The sequence below is a fragment of the Heloderma suspectum genome, chromosome 6 (assembly GCF_057233095.1).
Source record: "Heloderma suspectum isolate Gila_16-S chromosome 6, 16-S_ref, whole genome shotgun sequence".
Taxonomy (NCBI): domain Eukaryota; kingdom Metazoa; phylum Chordata; class Lepidosauria; order Squamata; family Helodermatidae; genus Heloderma; species Heloderma suspectum.
In genome coordinates, this window is record NC_139463.1 from 69,304,104 (window position 1) to 69,323,972 (window position 19,869).

At 47.5% G+C, this 19,869-nt stretch overlaps 1 protein-coding gene across 9 annotated transcripts; it reads right to left on the minus strand.

Moving 5' to 3' along the window:
• Positions 1-690: 690 nt before the first annotated feature.
• LOC146341104 (uncharacterized) lies at positions 691-19,491 on the minus strand. 9 transcript variants are annotated; one of them, XM_084804760.1, is made up of 8 exons: positions 19,413-19,491; positions 18,370-18,482; positions 17,604-17,831; positions 10,972-11,618; positions 8,703-8,773; positions 7,298-7,537; positions 2,993-3,239; positions 691-1,849 (listed from the first exon to the last, which is right to left on the minus strand). In XM_084804760.1, the coding sequence occupies exons 3-8, from the start codon at positions 17,756-17,758 to the stop codon at positions 1,686-1,688; spliced, it is 1,524 nt and encodes a 507-aa protein (XP_084660886.1). In that variant the 5' UTR covers positions 17,759-17,831; positions 18,370-18,482; positions 19,413-19,491; the 3' UTR covers positions 691-1,685. The 9 variants fall into 9 exon arrangements, with proteins under 9 accessions (XP_084660886.1, XP_084660889.1, XP_084660888.1 ...); XM_084804763.1 differs by having other exon boundaries at positions 19,454-19,485; XM_084804762.1 differs by having other exon boundaries at positions 19,394-19,468.
• Between the last annotated feature and the right edge of the window lie 378 nt (positions 19,492-19,869).

The window sequence follows — 19,869 nt, forward strand, 5'->3', positions numbered from 1 at the left end:
TAGTTGGCCAGAATGTACATTTTGACTCTAAGATGCTCTCTCTCTCCCCCGCATTCCCCCTTTCTGTACAGCATTAACAATATTCACAAACACACATACACTTCCTGATTTCACGTATGAAAATGACCTGTGACCTGCCGTATACATAACGTAGGAACATGCAGTGCTGGTGTGTTTGAAATGTTGAGCATGTTGCTGGTGTGCTATAGGCACAATGGTAGGGGCAAGTTGTCATGGGAATGCCATTTCTGGACGTCCCTGCCTAAAAAATGTAAAACAGCCCTTTGCCTGTAGTGGAACTGTTTATACTCCCAGGATTCGTGTTAGAGGCTCTTCCTGTGCACACAAGCCAGTAGGAAGTTATCCTGCATGAGTCTCATTGGAATATATGGAAGCAGTACAAGAGCCTGGTATTTAAATGGGGCTCTCACAGGAAAACTTCCCAGTAGATTGTGCTGTATGTATTATACGCACAGGTTAGCTGACAGGAAGCCAACTAATCTTCCAGTTTCTTCTGTGTGTGGGCACAGAATGAAGATAACTACACCCACCAACCACACTCTCTATCCTGTTGCCCTCGTGAAGTTAGTAGCTCATATGTTCTTACCCATTCTACCCTTCCACCATCTTGGAAAAAAATACCATTTTGAGAGGCAGGCAGGAAACAGAAATAAATGAACCCATATTGTTACACTCCAGTTTGAAATTTGTCTTATTTACAAGAAATACCACATTTATTAGAAGTCAAACCTTGACACGTTCTTCCATCTGTCACAAGCAGTACCAGTGATGGCTGTATTGAGCAATTTGTAGAAGAGGATGAGTGGGAGCTGAAATCCTCACTGGCTGACTTATGGTGGGTGCCTGCTTTAGGCCGCAATCGTATGCAAACGTACCTGGAAGTAAGTCCTACTGAACTCATTGGGGCTTCTGAGCGGACTTGTATAGGACTACTGTTTCTCATCTCAATAAAGTAATGGTGATTAAGAGTCTCATGGGCACTGACCATTGGCACATTACAAGGCCAGGAGGATCAAACAGCTTGCAGCTGAAGGTAAATGTTTGTATGAACTGCTGGTAAATTGGAAAAAAAAAATATTGGAGTGTGGTGGGGTCATTTTGGGTTAAAGGGGAGAGGCCATAATGTAAGGATGGGCAAGTTGTGGCTCTCCAGAGGTTTTGGCCTTCAACTCCCATCATCCTTCACCATTGGCTATGCTAACGAAGGCTGATGGGACTTGTAGGCCAAAACATCTGGAGGGCCACAAGCTGCCCACCCTTGCATAATGTATGGACAGGGCATGTAGAAGATAGTAAATTTGTGGCTTTAAACGGATCGCAGGTAATAGAGTAGGGAAAACCCAAGACTCTGTAGTGCCTTTGTCAGATTGGACAGGTCATTGGGCTTGACAGCTGCTTCTGAAAATTTTGGGAGCCCCCCCCCCAACCTGCCACAGGGAAATCTACCTCCTCTACTGGCTCATCTATACAAGGTCTCCTAAGGTGAAGAGCACTGGGATCATCCTGATTGCTGTGATTTCAATAGCGATGTTATAAATTCCATCTCCAGCGGCTGGAAATTTAAGACTCTCCATCATCAACCGTCTCCTACATCTGCCAGTATTACTGCGTAAGAGGGAATCCAAATCAGCACCTTCTTGGTCTCTGTCCTACAAATGCACCTTCTACCCCTTGAGGGGTTCCTGGAAAGTCTTGGTCATAGCTCCATTCAGTCCATTTTGACTGTCGGGGGCAATCATTTTCTTAACTGCCCTTCGGGAGGTCCCACATTTGCTGTTGATCACCGCATTGAAATTGCAGCCTCTGCCACATGTTTTGGTGACATACTCTGGAGAGAGGATGGGATGACAACAAGAGAACAGAGACTTAGTTTTGTGTCACTCTCGATGTCGCATGCTGGTCATGCTCATACGCAACGATAAGCCAAGGTTCTGGATTCATTCAGGATTACCATGATGGAGGTGGCTGCTGGTGCACGCAGCTGGTTCAGCCCCACTTGGCTCCTGCCAGCAGGAGCAGCTAAATGAACCAGAAGCAAAAAGCTTAGTGTGCCATCCAAACCGGGATTCCTGTCTTGCGGCGCCTCTTAGAAGCCAGGATTGTAAACCAGGGTTAGTTTTTGGTTGCTGGCTTGTTTGGGAGCAACAAGCCAGGAGCCCCAGTTCACATGGCCCGCAAAGTTTTCCATTTCAGGTTAGCTTAACCATTCTCGCTGCTGAGAAGCCAAGTGGGAGTGAACTGGCTGTGTGCATCAGCACGCAGCCTGTTGGTGGTAAGCCAGGGTTCTCTGGAATTCCGGCTTCCTGCTACATGCGATTGCAGCCACTGGAAACATCAGTTGTGTGCTTCAAATCAATCCAAATTCTTTTCTGAGAAGAAATCATGCAAAAGAAGTCGACAGGTCTTGCACCTGCTTGCATCGCTTCACTTATGCTGATCTCACAGTCAATTTTCAAAGAATTAGGAATTTTCTGTAAAAACTAGAGTAAGGGACAGTTATACAAAAGGTTGGTCATATACCACAATAGAGTGGAAGTTCAAAAAAGTGCAACGTTGCAGAATCCAGCCTCCTAGAAATCTTCATTTTTAAACAAAAAGCAAGGCCTTCCTTGCATTCGCAGATATGTTTAAAAGCATATCGGCATTGCCTACGGGATGCACAATGATTTCATACCACAATTAAAAGAAATGGTCAAAGTTGTGGGTGGGGGGGTCTGTAACAAGAGGTTGTATCCAATGTTAGGCTAACCAGCCCCATTCATTTCAATGGGTCTACTCTAAGTAAGTATCCGACCTCCAAGTATCCTACTTAAGGTTGTATATCCAACCCAGGTATCTAATCAGAGAATAAAGCAAGAAGGGCTGAACTGCTATGATCAAACTGCATCAGGAAGTAAGTCAAGCTACTCACACTTTGCTTTCTCCCCCAAGTGCTATATGAGATTTCATCTTGCTACACCCCACCCCCTACCTTTGATAGCATTTACCACAGCAACCGGCAAGGGGATTGGCTTCTCCATGGTCAGGTTGTTGTGGGCGATCCGCTGTCCAGTGGCTGAAGACCGGGCCAGAGTTTCACGAGAGAAGAAGTAATCCAGCAGACGTCGGGTCATCAGCTCAGGTTTGTCGGTGGAGACCTGGGACAGGTCCTCCAGCTGGTGGTGGGTGATGTAGACTCGTGAGTTGGGGACCAGTTCCAGCTTGACCCTGCCATTCTCCTGTCCAACAGGAGGATATTATGTTAATCTAAAGCTGGACTTCAGTGTTGAAGCCACCCTTTCTCTTGCATCTAAGAAGGCTTGATTTTGATGCAGGAAAATCCTTCAGAATACGGCCAAGTTGTATTTATTTTAATAGGGTTTAAACTCCCCTAACTTCAGCATCAGTGAAGCTAGAATCTACAAGAACAGCTGTATTCAGCTGAGTTTCCACCGTCAAAGCCCCACATGGGTTTGTTTACCTTTTTCTGTATTTGATGAGGGTTTTTGGTTTTGTTGAGACCCGCCTGGCAGAAAATAATAGAATCATAGAATAGTAGGGTTCGAAGGGGCCTGTAAGACCACTGAGTCCACCCCCCTGCTCAATGCAGAAATCTAAGTCAAAGCATCCTTGACAAGTGGCTGTCCAGTTTCATCTTGAATGCCTCCAGTGTGGGAGAGCCCATTCCTCCCTAGGTAATTGGTTCCATTATCTTTGCATAATACTTTGCATTTGTATAAACAGGGCTCTGGGTGTGCATGGAGCAAAAATAAAATCTGCATTAAGTTAATTCAAATTTAAATAACTCTGGTTGCAGTCCTAACCATCCATACTTGGGAGTAAATCCCATTGAACTCAGGAAGACTGATTTGGAGTAAACAAGCACAGGATTGCAATTGCTGATGACCAAAGGCTGCCTCTTCTTCCCAAAGCATATTTTGCTTTGGTGCTTCAGGGTTTCTGTGAAACTGCAAGCTCAGCCCCCCCCCCCCCCGCCCCCCGGTGCCCATTTTCAAAAGAGGGCAGGGAGAGAAAAACGCAAACAACAACACAATGCAGTTATCCCCCTTGATGACTCAAGCAAAAGGATAAAACTGGATGTGCACAGTCAGGACAGCCTTCTCTGTTCCAAGGACAAATCCCAGCTCGACTCCTGCACCTGTTTGGGAAAGGTGTAACACAACCGCAATACAAACGCTGGCTCGAAGACAGAGTGATCACAGTGAAACAGGGTCGGTTGGATCCGGATTTAACTTGGATCAACTGCACTGGTGGAAATGGACTTCCCTACCCCCTTCTTTCCATAGCAGCCCCTCCAGCCCCCTGAAAATGTTGCACAGTCAGGAGACCCTGCTGAATGGGGCAAGGCAAGATCCCACCAAGTTGGGTGAAGGTTCCTTCTGTGAGCAGAGCCTTTCCTCTTGTGGAAGGCAGATCATGGATCCAACCTGCCATATGTACGTACGTTCATGACATAATTCTCCCTTTGAAGTTCAAACACATGGTTGACACCACACACCCATTTTCAAAGGGGGGAGAAAAATGTTAAATATATTATAATGCAGTATGTGCCTTGGAGACTGAGATAACCTGAACGAAGGCTGGTGTGCATGTTTAGGACACAGTCTAGATTTGGTATTGAAATGTCAGTTCAACCCCTGCACGTGTTTTCCAAAGAGCCAGCAGCAAACACAGCCTCTCAAAATGCAAGTGGTTCATTAGTTGATTCTGGTTCTGCTAGTCACAAGAAGGTGCAATGAGCTGCGGGGACAGGGAGACAACTGCTGACTGTGTAAGTGTCTCTAGACATGAAAAGGCAAGCCACTGCCTACCACCACCACCCCGCACCAGATGGCAACGTGCTCCAAGAACGAGACAAAGATTCCCCACATTGGAAAGTGCCCGGTGCCTTCCCAATTCAAGGAATAGTTAAATGAATCCAAAACACCTTGCTCAGTGAACAGGGCTGGTCCTACCATTAGGGCAAGGCATTTGCCTCTGGCGGCAGATGCTGGGAGGCGGCAGCCAGGTGTTGGAAGAGAGAGCTGGGGGCCATGCAGCCTGCCCTGTGTCCCCTAAGCTAGCCTGGTGCCTCCAGGTGTGGGGGAGGATGCTGAGCCATTGCCAGTGTGTTAAAGAAAGATTCAGCTGCTAGTCCAGTCGACTTTTGTACGTGAAATGGAAGGGGGCGCCATCTTATTTTTTGCCTCGGGCAGCAAAATGTCTTGGGTCTGCCCTGTCAGTGAAGCAAGCTAGGAGCTGTAAGAGCAAGCAGAACGCAAAGCGAAAGAAAACCCTCAGCATTGCAAGTCACTGCAATAGTGTCACCTAAAGCAGCCTTCCCCAAACAGGTGCCTTCCAGATGTTAGGCTACAACTCTCATCATCCCTGACTACTGGCCATGCTGTTTGGGGCTGACAGGAGTTATAGTCCAACGAGCTGACGGGGGGGGGGGGAACACACCATGTCAGGGGAAGAGTGGCCTAAAGGGTGTGTTTTGTGAGTTGCATAGTTGTGGAACGCAGGCAGGGGAGATGGGAGAAAGGGAGCGAAAAACAAGCTTATGGTTGGTTGCTTGGTTGGCTGGAGCTGGAAACAAGAAGCAAAGCAAAGCTGAGAAGAAAGGCTGTGGGGAGACGGTTGGAAGTATGAACATCCATGACATTACAGCCCCAGGATAATAGGATCAGGGAAGAAGCTGGTGGACAGTTTCCTTTGTGGCAGAGACTGGCTGGCTACGAGATCCTTATAACCAGAACACCATAGTTCCACTGAAAAGTCATTACAGTGGATTCATTCAATGCAGGAGCAGGGAACTTCCTCCCCTTGGAGATAATCTGTCAAAGGCCACATGGCAGAGATGGACAGGGCAAAAGTCAGCAGTGGGTGCAGCCAGAGGCAAAGCGGCAAGGCCGTCTGTTCCCCCCCCGCTTCCTGCCCAGTGGGCTGCCAGGGGTGGGGCAGATCGCTCTTGCCCACAGGCCTGAACGGATGCTTTTGAAATTAGGGCAAGTGACGCCGGTTGCCCCCCACTACTACTTCAGTAGTTGGCATCACGTAATAAGCCCAGCCATTTCTATTTATGATTTTTTATTCCTCAGGTTGCCTTCTGTTCATCGAACCTAATTAATCTGCATGGCACAAGAGAGAGTGCTAAAAGTGTCCCAGCAGTCCTGAGTGTGATTGCTCTTCTGCTTTTTCCCATATCCATAACAATAAAAACAGTGTTTGAGTGGACTAACTTATTCCTACCTAGCTCTCTTGAAAGGGAGGAAGGGCTGGAAGTTGGTTCTGAACTTGACACTCGGAACGATGTCCTGAACATGCGCGCCAATGTTCATTCTGATATTTGAATCTTCAGTGCAGGAACTATATTGCACTGCCTCTCCTGGCTCCTTCTGAAAGCGTGTGTGTGTCTCTCTCTCAAAGTAGAGTTCATCCCTGAAATGTAGAATGGTGTCCAGCACATAGTTATCAACTGTGGAATTCATTGCTACAAGATGTGGGAAAAGTCACCGCCTTAGATGGCTTTAAAAGGGGACAAGACGAATTCATGAAAGATAAGGTTAATGTCTACTAGTTCTACTATGTAGAACCTCCAGGATCAGAGGCAGCGTACTTCTGAATATCAGTGGCTGGTTCACAACATCATGAGAGGGTATTGCTCTCATATCCTGTTTCTGGGCTTCTGAAAAGCATTTGTTGGCCACTGTGGAAAACAGGATGCTAGACGAGGCAGGCCTGTGGTCTGATCCAGCACAGCCCTTTTTATGTTGGTATGAACAGGCACACCAACTTTCATTCTACTTGACCTTCAAGGCAGGTATCTCACTGCATCGTGTTTTGCATTTTCCTCCTCCAGTCTGAAAATGAGTGGAAGGGCCAAGCTGATATTAGGCAAGCCTGACATGCAACATTGCATCCTGAATGAGCGCTACCAAATTTTACTCCATTATCACAATGGTCAACGGAGCTATCGCATTACAGGCAGACGGAAACTGGCAGAGGGAATGTTGAATAGTCAAGTTCAGCTAAAGGCTTTTACTTGGCCAGCTTAGGTGCAACCCTATACCCACTGACATGGGAGCAAGTGCCATTGAACTCAATGGACTTCTGAGTAGACACGCTTTGCCTGAATTGCAACACTGGTTTGTAAGCCATCCCCTCCTAAACCAAAGGGCAGATTTTGCTTCAAGCTCAGGGTCTCTCCAAACGTCTTCCTCAACTAAAGTTTTCTGCTATTTTTCATGTCATCACAGCGCCTGGTCAGAAAGACTCTTCCTTTCCTGTCACGCACCTCCACTGGTGACGCCCACACTGGGGTCCCATCAGATAGCCTCTCTTGTATACTGTTGTCCCACAAGCTGGCAGCATCGTTGAGCCCAATGGGACTTCTTGACCTGTCTTCTGCATTTATCCAGGGTGATAACCTACTTGACACAGTGTTTCGGGTCCTCCAACCTGGTGAGATATTTGGGTTTGGGACTGGGGTATGCCTCTGATCTTCTGGAGAAGATGGGGAGCGGAGACCACTGACCTGGAAGAGAATCACATATATGGGGATATGCACAAGAGGGAACTGGATGTTATACAGACTTGCACAGGAAGATGACTTATACCAGCCCAGATAATTTGTCCATCCAGCTCCATAATGTGTACTCTGACCAGCAGTGGCTCTCCAGGATGTCAGGCAGAGAACAGTCTTTTCCCATCATCGGCTACCTGATCCCTTCTTGTACGGGAGATGTTGGGAATCAAACTTGGGCCCTTAAGCATGCAAAGCATATGCTCCAGTGGAGGCTGGTGGCTCTGATTTTGGTGAAGCTGTGAATCCTTTCTGGGTTTCTGTCAGAACCAGCCAGAACTCTAAAGGAGCTATAGCTCCTTTATATAGCTCCTTTAGAGTTCTGGCTGGTTCTAACTGAAACCCAGAATGGATTCACAGCTCCACCAAAATCAGAGCCACCAGCCTCCACTGCTCTATAACAAAGCTAACATTCCTCCCCTGAGAAAGGAGAGACCACAGGTTTTATACCAGCCCATGGCGGGCATGGGCCTTGAAGCCATGGTTGTGTCATCACTACGGTGATCTGGCCAAACTGCATGAGCTGGCGTAAATCTTGTTGATCCAAATTAAGAGCATCAGTGGGTTTTCACATGCTACAAACTTCGACCAGTTCTCATCAGGGCAAGTACATTCACACTCACTGGGCCTCAAGATTTCAGTGCCTTGACCTACGTCCATCTATAATAATAAAAGAGGATGTGTGTTTGTCTGTCTGTCCAGCAGTGCCATAGCACCAAGACTGTGAAACCTAGACATCTGAAACTTGGCATGCATTCTAAGGGGACCCTACTGGTGCGCACCTCAGGGTTATTTTAATGCATTAATTAAATTTAATTAATTTAAATGTGTCCATGTGGTTGAAGCCTGCAGTAACATCTTCAACCACTAAAGAGAGACCTCCTTAACCAGCATATAGCTTGGCAGTCCATTCATTTTAAAGCCAGGGGAGATTACTAGGCCAAGGGGACAGAGTTATACACTTGCCCCCTCCCCGCTGCTGTGGATACAGCCCTCCACCCCCAGATGTAGTGGAATAGCAAAATCTAAAAACCCTTATTCACAACTCTTCTTCACTCTCCAAAGAAGAAAACAGCCGAGACAGTGTTTCACATCTCATCTGTGTATGGACCTTTACCTGTGTAGCTGTGAAATTCTCCAGCATTCCCACCAGGCTTTTGAGGAACTGAATATTGCTTTCATTAACATCTGTGGAAAAAAGAGAACACATACAGAGAACAAGAACTGGGCGCTGGCCAAGATCCCTGGGAAATCTCCCAGAGGAACAAAGAGTTCACGCAGTGAACTGATGGGCTTATTTTCCCATGGTGCTTATTTTCCATGGCTTTGGAAGTCAGTATCTGAAACTTGGGGTTTTTAAAATGCTTCCTCTCTGGGTGAGATGACAGCATTGTAAACCTTGCCTTCTGTCGGTAGGTGCCACTACAGCGCTGTTTGCTTCATCAGGGCTTCAACACGAAGAAACAAGAAACAGCACTGCAGTGAGACCTAACAGCAAAGAAACCAAAAGAGATGCTAACTGTCAAAACCAAAGTTGCAACATGCCTGCTTGTGCAGTCATTAATGAAGGAGGGGGTATGACAGACCTCTCCATTCCTTGCGCATTTAATTGACACAAGCATACAGTGAACAGTCTCAGAACTGGGGCAGGTTTCAGCCATGTAGGTTTCACTGCCAAGAATCAAGAAGTCATGTGAAACGCAAACAGGTAGATGACAACCCATGGATTTTAATCAGGTAAACTGCACTGAATCTCACAATTAAATAGGGCTGTTGATATTCCAATGACCAAGCATGTAATCCAATATGTATTGCATAAAGCCTTGAGAAGACTGAGGGGAGATAGGATAGTGCTCTTCAAGTACTTGAAAAGTTGTCAAAGAGGGGAAGGCCAGGATCTCTTCTCGATCATCCCAGAATGCAGGACATGGAATAATGGGCTCAAGCTACAGGAAACCAGATTCCGGCTGAACATCAGGAAAAACTTCCTGACTGTTAAAGCAATATGGCAATGGAACCAATTACCTAGGGAGGTGGTGGGCTCTCCCACACTGGAGGCCTTCAAGATGGGGCTGGACAGCCACCTGTCAGGGATGCTTTGATGTGGATTCCTGCACTGAGCAGGGGGTTGGACTCGATGGTCTTATAGGCCCCTTCCAACCCTACTATTCTATGATAATGTGATACCCTGAAAAGCTCAGTTTTCACATTCTTTTAAAAATGCTGTTTTCTAATTTCTTGTGGGGTTTTGAGTGGGTGGAATCTTGAAAGCATGTGGCAGGGTCCACCAAAGGCCCAGAAACTAGAGTGTGGAAGGATTCATTGCCTTTCACAGGTTCAGTTCCTGCTCACTGGCTACTGATCACGCTTTAGCACATCTATAGCACTTCAAGGCTTTCAAAGTGCTTTGCATACATTCTCTCAGTACATCCTTACAACAGCCCTGTAAGGCAGGCTGGTGTTATTATTTCTATAATGTAGGACTGAATCTACACATAGCAGTTATACTGTTATCATACCGTTTTCATAACTATTGGTGCCCATTGGTCTCATGTGTACCAATAGTTATGATAATGGTATGATAATGGTATAAATGCTATGTGTAGATTCAGCCTAGGTCTTGAGATTTGGGGCGGGGGAGGCACACACTCAGACTGATTGTGTTTTGCCACCTCGTAGAACATTTGTGGTGGAGGTGAGATTTGAGTTGATTACTTTTTAGTTCACAGCTCGGTCTCTTAGGAAACCGCCAGATAAGACGGTGGGAGACCGTAACCGGATCTGCGATGGGCTTTGAAAAGGGCAAATGGAGTCGCAGGGCTGGAAATTTACACTGGAGTTATGGAGCTAAAGGAGGGGGGTGGTAACCCTTCCCCCAATTTCTGTGCTCCTGATCCAAATCCACCACCACTCAATAGAACTTCTATTTGCTCTGTGGGAGAAAACACACACCTGTATGTTTTCTCCCACAAGGCACGTTAACAGCTCGGGGGGGGGGGGGGAACTCAGATGAGGAAAATGGCACCAGTGCAAAGGGATTAAATTTCCTCCCCTAGTGCCATGGCCTTCATCTGAACCCATCGCACCCTCTGGGTTGCAGGTTCCCCTTTTAAAAACTTGTGGGAGATCCGATCACACAGATCTCCTATAGCCTCCTCTTCTTTGGCCCTAGCCAGTATGCCAGGCTAGTTTGTTCCCAGAACTTTACTGGCCAGCTAGCCCAAGTCTCTACAAGCTTCCTTCCCTCCATTCCTCTCAGTCACCCCATTTAAAAGTCCCCCCCCCCAAACTGCCTTCTTTTGCATCTGCCCATACAGACTCCGGAGAGCCCTCAGAGGCAGAGTTCCAATTCCCCGCTTGAAGCAACATTATTATTACTTTTTTACCAAAGAGACTGGGTCCCGTCCCCAGCACCATCCTGGCCGATGCTGCTCCTCCTGCTCCATTCCTGATGGACAGGAAGTCATTCTGTTCCTCCAAGTTCCAGAGCAGGCCTTTCAGCTTGCCATTCTCCAGCTCCAGCTCCCGGATCCTCTTGTCCTGCCGTGCCGCGGCCTCTTCTCGAGAGGCCAGCGTTCTCCGCAGCTCCGCCATCTGCCGCTCTAGTTCTCTGATCAGCTCAGCATACAGAGCCGTAACTCTGCTGCTGTCACCGAGGGACATGCATTCGTGGCTGTTTTGGTGGCAGCATCCCATCAGTTGGTGGCTCAGTGATGGAGACTGCAGCAGATTCTCTCCGGGTCCAGCGGGGGCACAGATGGGCACGTACGGTGCTGAATGGGCATCCTCATGGTTACCGGAAGTCCTTCTGAACTGTGGCATGTTGAAGGAACACTGGCTATGGAGATCCAGACTTGGAAAGGCATGTCCGTAAGACATCCCCTGTAGTTCCAGCATCTGAGAGAAGGGAGGGACAAGGTTTGGACTAGCATGGCTTCTACCGGCAAGCTTGGCTTTTTTCCGGCTGCTGCTGTCTTCGTATGAGCATGTTAGGGGAGAGCTGGCTTTTCCAATGTTCCTCAATGGTTGGGCGCTGGAGGCAGACAAAGCAAGAAGAAGGAAAATGTGGATTTGCAAGCTTGTTCAGTTATTGGCAAAGGCAAACTTCACTCGAAGCCAAACCCCAAAGGAAATTGGGCCCGTGTAGTAGTTTGTCTCACTCCTTATATTTCAAGAGTCAGTGTGGTGTAGCGGTTAGAGTGCTGGACTGGGAGCTGGGAGATCCAGGTTCTAGTCCCCACTCGGCCATGGAAGCTCACTGGGTGACTTGGGGCCAGTCACAGACTCTCAGCCCAACCTACCTCACAGGGTTGTTGTTGTGAGCATGAAATGGAGAGGAAGAGGATTATGTATGTCACCTTGGGTTCCTTGGAGGAAAAAAGGTGGGATATAAATGCAATAAATAAATAATAAAATGGAATGTCCGCATGCAGATATCCACAGTACCTAATGCAGGGGAGGGAGAAGGGCAGAACAGAAGAAGGACTCTGCCTCTGCAAAATAATGGGGGTCCGAACAAAGGCACTTGGCAGCAGCAAGAAGAAGACAGCTAGTAGCCCTTGCCTGGGCAGGGCTGCCAGTTCAGGTGGTGGAAGGAAGTGAGATTCTGGGTGCGCCCAGCTCTGGATTTCCTGCATCAAACAAGGGGTTGAACTATATCAGGGTTGGGCAGAAGGTAGATCTCCAGATATTTTGGACTTCAGTTCCCAGAAGCCCCTGCTAGCATGGCCAATGGTCAGGAATGCTGGGAGCTGGAAGTTCCAAACATCTGGAGATCTACTTTCCACCCAACTAGTTAGCCTACCAAGCCCCCTCCAGTTCTATGATTCCATTCGATCTGGGATCTGGAAGGACATGCACCTTATCATGCGCATCATCCAAGCCAAGCATCCCACCTATGCCCGTCCTCAGGAGTCTTTTACCAGCAAGGGGGGCTGCACATTCACGGCTTACAGGAGGGCTGGGGAACCTGTGGTCCTCCAGGTGTTGGTGGATTCCAACTCTCAATAGCCTCCACCAGCATGGGCAATGGTCAGGAATTATGGGAGCTGTAGTTAAGCAACATCTGGAGGGACAAATGTTCTCCCCTTCTGGCTTAAAGGGCCATGATGGGGCCAAGAAGTTCAGAACCCTGAACTCTGAGAATGTTTTTGTTCTGAGCCAAATTTCCCCCTGCTTCACTCCTTCCCCAGTGATGATGATGATGATGATGATTCCCTTGTTGCATGAATATGGTGCCCAGCTTTTAGTTTCACCTCACTCTTGCAAGAATTTGAGCAAACTTTCTTTTCATTAAAAGGATAACATGGAAGTGACTAGTACTCAGTGCAGGGAAAATGTTGAAAAGGCGGTTAATTAATTAATCCTTGATTTGCCATGGTGCATGCTGGGCATGTTCCATAGGCATGTTGAATATTTAACCCCTGATCAGGCTGATCGAAGGTTGCTACATGACATCCAAACCTGGACATGGTAGGTTAATTGTGGGGTAAACTACCCGCAGTTAACCTACAGTTAGTAGTTAGGAACATACTTGGCACATGCCGCAGCAAATCGTGGGTGAATTAACCCACAATTTGATGCCATTATGTGCTCACAGCCCCACTGTGTGCTTTGTAGAACAACCTTCCCCAACCTGTTGCCCTCCAGATGTGTTGGGCTGCAACTCCCAATACTGCAAGTCCAGCACATCTGAAGGGCACCAGGTTGGGGAAGGCTGTTCTAGAGCACCGAGTGTTGTTTATGGCAGGGATGGCCATAACGTTTACCTCCAGAGGTTTTGGACGTCAACTCCTAGCACTCCTGACCATTGGCCATGCTCGCAGGGGCTTCTGAGAGGTGAAGTCCAAAACATCTGGAGATCCACCTACTGCCCACCCTTGGTATATGGGCAATTGCAGCTGATTTCTCCCACCCCCCACAGAGCAGCGGGCCACGCATGACCTTCCTTAAGGCTGCATCTAGAGCTGAATGGGCTTTCAGTGGGAGATGGCTGTTTGGTGAGATCAAGGTCTTTTCTTACAAGATAGAGGAGACACCAACTCTTTCCCGAGCTACTCTGAATTTTCATTAATTCATTCATTACATTTACATCCCGCCTTTTTTCCTCCTTAAGGAACCAAAGGCGGTGTACATAATACTCCTCCTCTCCATTTTATCCTCACAACAACAGCCCTGTGAGGTAGGTTGGGCTGAGAGTCCACGACTGGCCCAAAGTCACCCAGTGAGCTTCATGGCCGAGTGGGGACTAGAACCCGGATCTCCCGGCTCCCAGTCCAACACTCTTGCCACTGCGCCACACTGGCAATCTGGCAATGCAGAACAACAAAGTTGCAATGGCCTTATTAGTCTGCATTTGGCCAAGATACCTTTGTTTTCCAATACCGCTGGTACTGCCAGGAAACCTGAGTAAAGTGCACTTTTGCAAAAACACAGGGTTTCTTTCTCTCCATCGCTTAGAAGAGTCTCCTCCAAGCTGGTGCCCTCTAGATGTGTTCGACTACAGTTCTAGTCACCCCCAGCCAGCATGGGCAATAGCTGGGGATGATGGGAGTTGTAGTCCAATGCTTCTGGAGGGCGCCAGCCTGGAGGAGGTCAGCCTAGAGCCACTTTTCCGCCCTCAGATTCCTCGTGCCCAGTCCAACAGGCAAGAGCTGTTGGACAAGTTCTCTTTTCCTTCTTATACTGGAGCAACAACAAAACCCCCCAAAGGCGCATGATGCGTCTGCCTACAGGTTTAAGGACAGGGTGTTTCTTTTTATGCCATATCCCTAGGAAAGTAAACAAGAACTTGAAGGAATCTGATGAGCCTGGTTCTACATACTGGTTTATATCCCGCACGCCACATAAGTTCACCTTCGGGATGCAAGACATTTCATCTGACAGCAATCCAGTAGTTGAAACCTGTTGCCCAAAGCCAGGTGGCATGCATGGATTTTATTTATTTATTTATTTATTTATTACATTTCTACTCCGCCCAATAACTAATGTTCTCCGGGCAGATTGCAAACAGTTAAAAAAACTAGAATGCCATTTTAAAACACAGTTAAAATATAAAATATAATACAAATATTTAAAAAAATAAAATGCAATATAACGTAACACAATAAACAGCACAAGAATCGATCGAACGGCAATAATCACCTAGAACTAGGTCTCTAAAACGCCTGGGAGAAAAGAAAGGTCTTTGCTTGGTGCCGAGAAGACAATAATGTGGGGTGCCACCACTGAGAAGGCCCTGTCTCTTTTTGCCACCCGGCTAGTTTCCTTTGGTCGGGGCACCCGAAAGAGAGCCTCTGAAGATGACCTATGGGTTCGAGCAGGTACATGCAAGAGGAAACGTGCCTTTAGATACTCCGGTCCCAAGTCGTTCAGGGCTTTAAAGGTCAACACCAACACTTTGAACTGGGCTTGGAAATGGACTGGAAGCCAGTGCAGCTGATAGAGCCTAGTTATGTACACGTAAAGCTAGCGTTCAGTTGCTGCCTCCCACCACTTGTTTCAGTGGGAAGGGAACAAAATTAGCTTGCCTCAAGATAGGAAACACAGTTTAATAACGGGCTGGTTTGGACAAGGTTTTCTACAAGTAGCAGCTATGAGTGATTCACACCCTCCCACTCTGCCCACCAGACACAACTGTCTTGCCCCTGGTCTCACTGGACACTCACATGTGAGTTTAACATTTGCATAGGGCCTCCATGTGCGGACCTGAATTGGGCAGAAGATTTCCAGATTATCAGTGGGATATCAATTATGCAGTTTGGGCTTATGCATATGCCTGATGCCAACGTGATACACAAATATGGACATTTAGCAGGCCAGGAGGTGGGACAGGCATATCTGATGGGCAGGACAGAGTGCAATCTTGTGCCTCCTGCCCACATGTAAGCTCTATTTGCAGAGACATTTGTCTGAGCCCCAATGTCCTTCATTTATTTGGTCTGGGAGGAAAGGTACAAACGAAGTGCTCTCTCTTCCAATTCCCAGGGTGAAAGCATTTTTTTCTCCAGCGACTCTGCAGATTTCAGAGAAATGCTGTGTGCCAACAACCCAGCATGGCATAACAAAAGCAGAAAGCAAAGAAGGAAAAGCCATGTGCCTCTTATGAAAGCATGGACTACTGCCTTAAGATAAGCTGCTGAGTGTTTGTTAACTAGAGATAGCCTTTTTGAATGGGCCAGCTGCTGGCATCGCCCGCATTTTGCCACTAGAATCGGTGCAAATGCTGGCATTAAAAAAATTGCAACACTTATCTTGGCATTGAAGACATACCCCTGCTTGCTCAAAATGGTACCCTGCTGCGTGACTTATTGAACGACTCTCCCAACCAGTCTCTCTCTTTTGTTTTCTGGTCAGCAATCAAGGCCACCTAATTGCTCAAACTGGAATTACAAGGAACATAAGAACATAAGTGGAGCCGTGCTCGATCAGACCCAAGGGCCATCTAGCCCAGCATTCTGTTCACAGAGTGGTCAACCAGATGCCTGTAGGAAACCCCAAGCAGGACATGAGTGCAACAGCATTTGACATCTCAGGAAGCATTTGGCATCTCAGCAAATGAAATATTCTTTGATGCTCTCCCCAACTGAATGTTTGCATTCACCACTTCCATTTTCTTTGGAACATCTTTTTATCTAACCCTTTCTCCAAGGAGCCCAGAGCAACATGCATGTAATTGATGTTATTCCTGGCCAAATCCAATGTGCTAGTTTTAACATATAAAGCTCTACATAGCTTGGGACCTCAATGCCTCAAGAACGCCTCTGTCTGTATGAACCTGCCCAGTCCCAAAGGTCGGCTTCAGAAGCCCTTTTCCGTGTCCTCTCTGAGATAAGCTCCAGGGTAGACAGTTCATGAACGGACCTTTTCTGTGACAGCCCCATGTTTATGGAATGCTCTCCCCAAGTTAGCTCACCCAACGCCAACATTGTCATCCTTTCAGTGCCTCGCAAAGATGTACTTATTATCTGAGGCATTAGTTATGCTTGATTGTTGTGGGCTGATTTTGCGGTGTTCGTTCTATGCTGCGAGCTGGGGGTGGGTGGGATTGTAAGTATTTTGGATGAACACTTTGTATGTTTTTTTAGATTTATTTGTATTATTCTGCCAAGTATTGATTTGGGCTTGATTTTTCTGTCATATTCAAAATTTTTGTACTGTGTGTGCGTGAGCCGCTTTGAGACTGCTTTTTGCAGAAATAAGCGATGCCTGCGTTTAATAAATGATAATAATAATTCCCAGGCAGTCCCATCCAATCATTGGCAAGACTTGTAATCTTTTAATTATATGCTGTTATTTTTTGTTTAGGAACCCTCCTAGCCTTGAAGATTTGAGAGGTCGATTGTAGGAGAGCGTTTTTTAGCTTTATTATTGCTTTAGTATTTTGGTTCTGATAAGAACTTCAGTTATAAACCAATGGGTAAGTTCTTGCTGAATAAAAATACTCATTCCATTTGGTAACCTTATCTTCCTACCCAACAATTTTATTTATATTCACAGGTTTATTTATTTCTCTTAAGAGTTTTCTTTAATGTGTGTATAAATTTTTTTTGTAGTTTGACCACTGAGGAAGACCTGTGTTGAAACGCATTTGGTCATTTGATATTATTTCATATTGTGGTTGTATTGATCATTTTAATCTGTGTTCTTTGGTCATTTTACATTCCTTCATATTGTGGTTGTATTGATCATTTTAATCTGTGTTTTTCTAGTAAACAACTTCAGTATAAAGATTCCAACAAAAACATTTCTTTAGAGTTTCTAATTGCACTAATTTGTGGTGCATCCCAATTCATTGCATTCTATAGAGTCTGCCTGAAACAGCCTCTTCTGAGTATGATCCACCTGACTAGTACATAGATGGCCACTTGTGGCTGCCCCCAGCAGCTAGGAAACACCCTTCCGCTATTCCCATTGTGAGGTCATTTTGGAGTCCTCAGATGGGCCATTGGGAAAAAAAAAAAAAAAGATTAATTAAAGCAATCGAGTGCCCCGCATTGTGCCTAGACTTTTTCCATACCTGGTGCATTCTTCATCCACTCGTCCTTGAGATGTCAACTGGTGGGGAGGATGAAAACTGGGGCTCTCCAGAGTGTTGCCTCTCATTCCTGGTCCTAGCAGCTTCAACTGTAGGTGCCCCTCTTCCTGTGGGTTATCACCCATCCTGTATTGCATAGCCTGGGGATAGGGTCTCCGTGGATCAGTGATATCTTCGGACGTTGGTCCCCATCTTTGAAGAGGCCAGGCCCTGCAACAGAAATGGTCTGAGATCAGTTCTTAGTTTGAGCCAGGGTAGAGGGCACCCTTCCCCCACCTGGTGGTTTCCAGATATATTGGGCTACAACTCCCGTCATCCTCAGTTCCTTGGGCACCCCCCTTCCCAGTTCTCCCACCTCCTCTTTCCTACCCTTTTCTAACTGATGATATACAATTTCCCCCACCTCTGGCTTCCATTTCCCTCGCCCATACATTTCTGGTTCCTTTTGGCACTGCTTCCCTTCTTCAAGCACCGTAAAACTCTCCTTCTGCTAGGGCTTTTAGCTCTGGGGAACTCTTTTCTAGTGGTGTCATCAGGGTGGGACTTTGGGGCCAAAGTCCAGGGCACCGCTTGGCAGAATGAGTGGGAGAGCACATTTCGAAGAAAGTGAAGTAATGAATACCCATTACCATCTAAAGAGGGGGGCAGGCTGTAAGACCATTTTAAGTAAGTGAAGTAATATACATCTAAAGACACGCTCCCCCCTCCCCGCTCCAGTAAGACCAGGAAGTCCAGAATTTAAAATTACCTAACTGCACCACTGCTCTTTTGGGCAAGGGTGCTTCCAGACAGAAGGCTTGTAGTGCTACCAATCAGAAGCCATTGCGCAGCTATTCCAACTTTTCCTCCTTAATGGATTTTCTGCAGGAAGCAAAAAAGATGGAAGAACCAGTGGGAAAACACAGGAGAGTTACAAGTGGAAAATGTTGTTGTCTGGACCCCGTGAATACAGCAGGGTGATGATGTGATAAAAGCCTCGTCCGAAAGCACCCCAGGATGTTGCTAAGCATGTGCGGAATGCTTTTTTTTTTAAATACAACTTAGCAACTAAAGCTGGTCTACACAAGTTGGGAGCAGAGACAACGAGGAGTACCCAATGTTAGTTCTATGTAGAGTGGGCCCATTGAAATGAATGGGACTTAAATTAGTCGCGACGACCTCAAGTCCCATCCCTTTCAGTGGGTCTACTCTATGTCGGAGTACCACTGGCTGCTACCCAATGCCTTCCCAGAGTCAAGAGGACAGGACAGCGGATGGCTCTCCAGGACCTGTCTTCCCACAACGTTTAAGCACCGATAGCTTCAACAGAGCCCTAATGCGGACCCCCGTCCCCTTCCCCAATTTCCAAGCCTGGGCGCCCATCCTTGCCAATATCACATGGATGCCCCCTTCCTCACCACACACACCAGCTCCTGTCCTGGTGGTGCTTTCCATCTGTTTTGCTGCTGTTCCTATTGCACTGTGTGAGGAATGGTTAAGCCCCCTCCTCTCCTCTCCTCTCCTCTCCTCTCCGGGAACAACGTTAGGATTCCCTAAACACAATTTAAAACATATTATGCTTGTTTTGAAATTACAGCTCTGGCGCCGCTTCTCACCCGCTGGGATGATACCTGCAACATATTAAGCAGCGCATCCAGAAAAGAGTGGCACTGGGCATGTGCAAAGTGCGCGGCTCATTTTTAGGGGCAGCGCCGCGTCGAGGCCCCGCTGGCTTCCCCTGAGCAGCCGCCCCCCGCGTTCCCTCCCCAGCTGCCCGACCCCCTCTCCCCGACCTCCGCGTCGACTCTGCACCTTTCACAGGGCCGCCGTGTGTCTGTTTACAGCTCACGCACCACTTCCTGGTCCTCACGCCCCCTCCCCGCGCGCGCGCTCCACCTCCACCCCGTCGCTCTCCTATTGGCTGCAGGTGTCTTACCTTCTCCTTCTGCAGGCTTCCCATTGGCTGCCGAGGGGAGGTTCTTCTCGTTCCTCCCCGCCCCCCCCCCACTCCGGCCCCTAGACAGACTTTAGAAGACTGACACAGTGTCCGGCTTCCGGGGTGACTTGGGCGCTTTTTAAAAATTTGAACCTAGAGGCCAAAGAGCAGCGGCTGTATATAAGCAGGCCGGTGGAGCGGGAGGCTTCTGCGCAGGCAGCCTCCCGCCAGCCAGATGGCCGGACTACAACTCCCATCATCCCCAGCCAGAGCGGGCCCGCTGGGTGGGGATGATGGGGGGTGTAGTCCGACGCCCCTGGAGGGCGCCAGGTG